Below are 7,649 nucleotides of genomic sequence, written 5' to 3' on the forward strand. Positions count from 1 at the left end.
TCTTTTTCTAATATGAGATCTTAATTGTCTTACAGTTATCTGGTCCACACCCGACGTAGCTACTAGGCCTTGCTATCAAACGTAGCTATAGAACTCTGCCTAACGTAGTTATCATTTTTCTCTTCTCTTCTCTTTTTTATTCTCCTTGATCTCAAACACCCTTATCATCATGATCTTTCTTGAGTAAATACCCAAGAATTAGTTAGGGCATATAATTGTCTCCCTAACTACTTATAAGTAAAAACAAAACAATAATAGTATTTACAAATAACTACTAATTCATTTTCTGCATAATTAATCCAAGATAAAGTTTTATAATTAAATAAATAACAAATTATTTGATTTGCAGTAAATTAAATATTTACATAATTTAGGGATATCACATTTATTTTACATATTCTATATTTCTTTACAAAAAATATTTTTTATTATTAATATTTTTATTCAAATATTATATAAATTATAAATTCTATATTGAACATAGAAAGAATTACAAAATCTTCTATGTTATATTAAATTAAAAATAAATCTCTCTAAAATATACATATATATATATATATATATAAAAATTCAAATCGCCATACACATATATATATATAATAATAAATAACTCATACATAATATCACAATGGTTGCATTGGCCACTCGTCCCTCTCAGAAAATAAACAATAAAAAATAAAATAACTTAATCATTACCAATGCCTATGGAAATATAAGGTGTTCTCCATTGTAAAAGGAATATACATGTCATAAATGGATATAATTCTTTAGGTAGGTTTAAATGGATAAACTTGTTTGGGATGGGTTTTAATTTAATATATATTTATATAAATATTTAAGAAGAGTTTTGTGCGCAAATATAATAATTTATATATAGACTAGAAAAAGCAACAAAAGTTCTCTGGAAAAGCTAACAACACTAGTACTTTGGCAAAAAGCATAGATTTGAGCTGCAGAAACTTGCAAGCTTTTCTATTATACCATCATGTACAGGTGGTGGGGTGGTGAAACAAATGAAATATCATAATTGTTTGGGTCAGGTGCTTTGGGAGGGGAGGAACATGCATATAGTCACATTGATATTTGAGTTTATAGCTAGTTGTTGAGGCTAACAACCATTTGTTTTACAGACATTTCTCTTTTGGAAAATTTTATAATGTAAGTATTACACAACAAACATTAAATGTGAGTGAAAAATGTTGAATTAATACTAACATTATTTTGGTATTATTTTATTGGAAAAATTTAAATCAATACAGTCTTATGGCTAAATTAGATAAGAAATGCAATAATTTTTATAAAAAAAAAAAAAAAAAACAATGAAAAATAATATAAATAAATAATTATTTCTTCAAATGAAAATATTATTAACTTTTGTGCAAGTTTAATATGAAAGGACTAATAAGATAAATATTTTATTTAGAAATATATTTATTATTTATTATATTTTTTTAATTATAATAAAATTAAAAAATAATTTAGAAATATGTATATCTTATTGGTTTTTTTAATATTATATTTTTTATTAAAATAATAATAATAATAGTAATAATAATTAATTCAACTTTGATTTATAAAATTTATAAATTTAAATTTGTTATTTTTATATTATTTTTAAAATATGATTTGAGTGAATTTTTGAAGTTTTATTTAATTTTTATGAGTTAGAATCAAAAATTTATAAATTTAAATTTGTTATTTTTATATTATTTTTAAAATATGATTTGAGTGAATTTTTGAAGTTTTATTTAATTTTTATGAGTTAGGGTTGAGAAGTTATGATGTAATATTAAATTTTGTGAGATTTACTAGTTTTTTTATTTTTATAATAATTTTTTAATTAATTATTTTTTATATTTTTAATGATTTTTTTTATAAATTTTATTTTATATATCTATATATATATATATATATATATATTTTGGTATGTATATTTCTATGGTATATAATTATGTTAATAAGTTTCGGGATATATGTTGTGTGTAGGTTTAATGGTGTCTTAGTTTCTAGTTAATAAGTTTTGGGATATATGTTGTGTGTAGGTTTAATGGTGTCTTAAGTTTCTAGTTGTCTCATGGCCTATCATCACGGATGAATTGGCTGATGATGGGTGGTGGGAGGATTGGTAAAATAACACATCATTAAACCTACACATAACATATATCCAAAAAGCTATCAACACATATTTCTTATTCACAATTATTTTATCATCACACTTTCTTTTTTTAAATTAATTATAGTAATGCTTTTAACCATATTAAATATTTTGGATACCATGTTTCTTCACCATATGTCAATGATTAAAATAAACCTTATAACTTTGATTCAATTTATTCTTAATTTTGAATAACTTGCTTTATTCTTAACTTTGACAGTGTTTCTTTGATGTTTGAAATAATGATAGAAAGTCTTTCATTAATTAACCTAATTATTGTATATATTTACATTACATTATTAATCATAATATTATTCTCAGTCGATGTATGCGTGAGGTTGAAAAGTGGGTTTTCTCAATGAGCAAGTATGAGGAGGAATGAGCCAAGCCACTCCTCTCATTTATAACACATCTCACTTAAACTCTCCAACTCTCGCCACGATCAACCATCACTGCAATGAATCGTTAATGCATCATTTTCGCTCTCGTTGTGCGCTTGGAAATTTGAGGGGTCTGATCGCACATGTAAATATAATGATCCTTAATTTATATGTTATGGTTTTATTAATGGGAAATTGCTTATTATATTTGACATTGTTTGAATGGAAAGATTTCATTGTATGTCTTTTAGGAAACTCTGAGCTGCTGTCTACTTTGAAATCCTTTAAAAAGGACAAGAGTCCTGGTCCAAACGGCTGGACGGTAGAATTCCTCATTCATTTCTTTGACATCATAAAAGATGATCTGTTGCGGATGGTCGAGGGCACTAGAATGGCAGGCAGCATTAATAAAAAACTCACCTCTACCTACATAGCTCTTATTCCTAAAATGGGGGACGCCCAAAATTTTAAGGACTTTAGACCGATCTTGCTATGTAATATTTCATATAAGATTGTCTCGAAGATTATAGCCGAGAGGATCAAAGGAGTGTTATCTGAGTTTTTAACAAAGGAGCAACACGGTTTTCTGAAAGGAAGAAACATTCATGATGCTGTGGCTAGTACTCAGGAGGGATTGTTCGCAATTCATAAAAAGAAATGTGATGCAGTTATTCTTAAAATTGACCTCTGGAAGGCATACGATTGCCTGGATTGGGGCTTCATCAGGTGCCTGCTGGCAAGGATCAGTCTGAACTCCAACATGATCAACTGGATCATGGCATGTGTTGAGCCAGTGGACTATGCAATGATCATCAACGGGATTCCATCCCCTTTCTTCCGGGTGGAAAGGGGTCTCCATCAGGGATGTTCATTCTCCCCACTGTTATTTATTTTGGCTATGAACTCCCTCAGCTTGCACATCAATAAGGTTGTCAATGAAAACTTGTGCCGCCCACTTAAAATATGCAGAAACATTTCAATATCACACAATTTATTTGTTGATGATATCATATTATTTGGCTTGCTTTGCAGGGTTACCTGGACATGTTACTATGAAATCATAAAAAACTTCTAGATGGCTACGGGCTTGATAGTCAACAATGAGAAATCTACAATTTATCACAATGAAAATAATCAAGAAGCTATAGAATGGTTATCATAACTATTTGGAATTAAAGCGCAACCTATCAGTTGTGGTATGAAGTATTTGGGTTTCCAGATCAAAGCAAATGGCTACACAAAATCTGACTGGAGTTGGATCCTTGACAGATTCCACAAAAGGATTTCAGCTTGGGAATTCAGGTGTCTATCTATGGCGGGAAGAGTAGTTCTTGTGCGATCAATTTTGAACCAACTCACGGTCTACTGGGCACATTTATTTGCTATTCCTGCAAGCATTATTAAAAGCATGAATATACTGTCTGCCAATTTCATCTGGGGAGGCCAAGTAGACAAGAGGAAATTTCATCTCAAAAAGTTAGCCAACATCTCTTTGCCAAAGAGCATGGGCAGTTGGGGCTTACTTGATATGCAATCTTTTGGAAGGGCCCTGTTATGCAAATCGCTGTGGAGAGCTGTTCATCGTGTAGGTCCATGGTGTAACATGATTCAGGCGAAATATTTAAAAAGGAAGGACTTAATTTTCTGGTACAAAAAAGGAATGATTGGGGTGCCATATGGATCATCAATTTGGAATAGCCTCCGCAAGATTGAATCTTATTTTCTAAAGAACCATATCTGGCATTTTCAAAATGGAAGCAAGATACTTATTGGTAAAGATCAATTTAAGGGAAGCAGCAGGGAGATTAAAATACCTGAACCTCTTTTGAATTTCTTCCACAGAAGAGGATATTTCTATTGGGATAGTTTGATTGATGAATGGCAGGGGCCTATTCCTCTATGGAAAAGCGCAGACACACTTCAGATGCCTTAGACGATTGCAAATCAGTGGGATCTCATAAGGGCGAGTCTTAGGAATTGTGGAATATTTCGCAATGTGGATTCTGATTATTTAATATGGAGCCACTCAAAGGAGATGAATAATATAAGGGTCAAAGAAGTATATCAGCACATTCTGGAATCAAAACGATCCCCGCTCAATCCAATATTCCCTCATATTTATTGGAAGGATGCCTATCCATCGAAAATGATATACTTCGCGTGGCTTACCTTTCATAATAAGATTTTAACATGGGAGAATTTGAGGAAGTGAGGATGGATCGGACCAGGCATATGACCTCTGTGCAGATCTGAAGGGGAATATAATGATCACCTGTTCTTAAGTTGCTATCGTTCTCAGCAAATTTGGCAGTCTCTGGAGAACAGTTATGGAATCAAACTCAAGGCACATGCTTCAATATTTGATATGCTCCTTTGGTGCAGCGTACAGAGTTTAACTTGGAGAAGGATAATAATCTCTGCCCTGTGGAACATCTGGAAATGGCGCAACTATATCATTTTCAATGGTTCAAAAATGTCCAGCTGAGAAATCTTTTGTAAAATCGTTGCTGCTTATGAAGCCCTTCCACAGAAAGCTATCAACCAAAGAAGGGGCGAATCCTCTGAACAATATTTGGAGAACTCTCCCTTCCCTAAGGCGTATTTCGACGGTGCTGAACAGCAAGGCTCATGTGGCTGTGGCATCCTGATCATGGTAGATGAAATCACTCAGTTCTCCATTCACTGGAATGGGGGGAGAGGTTCTAATAGTAAAGCGGAGGCCATGGCTCTCGCAGGGCTATTAAAGTTTTTCCTCTTCCTTAATCTTCAACATGTTTCGATTTTTGGAGATTCGAAGGTTATGGTTGACTACATCTCTGGTAAGAACCATATTGCAACACCACATTTGATTGGCTGGATGGGGAGGATCAGTTTCTTCTAGGATTCCATGGTTGGAGGTTCTATTCACCATATCCGCAGAGACAAAAATTATCTGGCAGACTCACTGTCTAAAACAGGTCTTCATGATGCTACAGGTTTTTGGTTTTTGCAGGTTCTAACTGAGGGAGTAAGCTATCATATCCAAGATTTTATTATGCCAGATTTCTAGGTTCACTTCTGTTTTCTTCACAGGTTTCCATGGACACGTTTCTAATCATTATGTGGTTGTTTTCTTTTATCTTCTGTTTATGGATGGTGTATATGATGTTTCTGAACATCCTTATGTTTCTTGTTTCTCTATGAACACATGTTTGTTTTTGGAGATCTCCCAGAACATTTTGTTACAGCTTATTTTCCTTATCTATTAGCCGGAATTCTCCCATGATGATTTCATATGGATCTATTTCAAATGGGATTATATATGATGTAATTTTTGAACTTTATATCCCTCATATAATAATATTCAGCCTTTTCATTCTGAAAAAAAAAAAAAATAGATATCAAATTCTATATTTGTTTTTCTCTTTTCATGCCAAACAGAGTCACCAGCTTTATCCTACAATTTATGTTTCTCATTCATCAGTCTATAGGTAATAATAGGCAAGTTACTTGGACAAAATTTAGTTGGTGGAAGGAAATTGCATTGGCACTGTCTCAATGTCTTCTCTCAGAAAACTCTGGTTCTTCCTTAGCTAGTCTACTTTGGCCTTTGCCTTAATTTTAAGGCATTGGTTGCAGTTATGCCATGCCAACGTGTCTGCTACCGAGGAGGTGCTACTTACTATGAAGAAGGGGGGAGTGAAAGGCCACTTTTGAGTGGAATCGGTATCCGTATTGTCTTGGGAGTATACTTCACCAACCTCCAAAGCAAACTCCACCAAGCCAAAATTTAAATAATAGGGGAGAGAGGTTGTCTCTTAAATACAAACATAGTTGTTGTTGTGGTAGTTGCTTAAATACAAACATAGTTGTTGTTGTGGTAGTTGCTTAAATACAAACATAGTTGTTGTTGTGGTAGTTGCATAGATCCTAGACACAAGCCATATATGGGAGGTAGAATCGATACTTTCATGTAATTGAATTGTACTAGCACATGAATACTTTGATAGGGAAGGTGTTGTTGGATAGAAATGAGATTAAATACAAACATAGTTGTTGTTGTGGTAGTTGCTTAAATACAAACATAGTTGTTGTTGTAGTAGTTGCATAGATCCTAGACACAAGCCATATATGGGAGGTAGAATCAATACTTTCATGTAATTGAATTGTATTAGCACATGAATACTTTGATAGGGAAGGTGTTGTTGGATAGAAATGAGATTAAAGAGTATATATATATATATATATATACATATATATATACATATACATATATATATCTTATCAACACTTTAACACTTTACACTTTATATGAAGAATCTAGGTCATTGAATGGAGAGGATTGAGGACCATTTGGACCTCCCATCTAACTAAAAGAACTCTAGACAACAAAGTAGAGTAGATTGAAGTGGAATCTTGTGACTCCACTTAACTTTTATGATTTCCTTATATTTTAAGAGTGTTTTTCCTTATGTTTAACTTATTAGCCGTGTGAATGTTAACCAGCTAAATTTCATTAGTTTTTAGACAAAAAAGCTTATGAATATTTTGGATTTAATTTTTAGACTCAAAAATGCATTACTGAATCTCCATAATAACAAACTAACATGTAATATCTCTATTTAATTTTGTAATTTTTTTAAATTACCAATAAAAACTCAACTTTACAACCAAAAGCACAGACTTAAACTTTACAAGGAAAACACAAACTTAATCATAAATCCAACTTCTAAAAGGATAAGAGAAAAATATGTATTTTGGTCACTTGTAAAGATATTTATTACAACTTTCTTTTAAATTTACATGATTTTCAGATAAATTTACTAACATAGTTAAGATAATGAAATCTCTAATTAATTAGTTAAATAATGTGTGTCTTTTTATTTTTTTTCTCAAAACCAAAATTTATAGTTTTATGAATATTCTTAGGTTCAAAATACATTTGTTTTCCATTGTGCCCCAGGATAGGAAAGTCCTCCACTTCCACCTTTTTGCACCTAGTTTAGATTTACCTAATAAAGTGTTTCAAAAGGAGAGATGGCCAGCCCCTCCTACCTACCTGACCACTCATTCCAAAGAAAACCTAACACCTATCTAAACTAAGTTATGGCTAGAGAACCCAACAATAATCCTAG

The 7,649-nt window shown here is 32.0% G+C and overlaps 1 protein-coding gene across 1 annotated transcript; it reads left to right on the plus strand.

Annotated features, from left to right (window-relative positions):
- The first annotated feature begins 2,983 nt into the window (after nucleotides 1-2,983).
- On the plus strand, nucleotides 2,984-3,591 carry LOC149217450 (secreted RxLR effector protein 78-like). Its single transcript, XM_089390216.1, has 2 exons — nucleotides 2,984-3,463; nucleotides 3,568-3,591. Exons 1-2 carry the CDS (start codon nucleotides 2,984-2,986, stop codon nucleotides 3,589-3,591), a joined length of 504 nt encoding a protein of 167 aa, XP_089246342.1.
- Nucleotides 3,592-7,649: the final 4,058 nt, after the last annotated feature.

This window comes from Pinus tabuliformis, chromosome 1_1, assembly GCF_031772625.1.
Source record: "Pinus tabuliformis cultivar Carrire ecotype Pingquan chromosome 1_1, CPIR1, whole genome shotgun sequence".
NCBI classification, from domain to species: Eukaryota; Viridiplantae; Streptophyta; class Pinopsida; order Pinales; family Pinaceae; genus Pinus; species Pinus tabuliformis.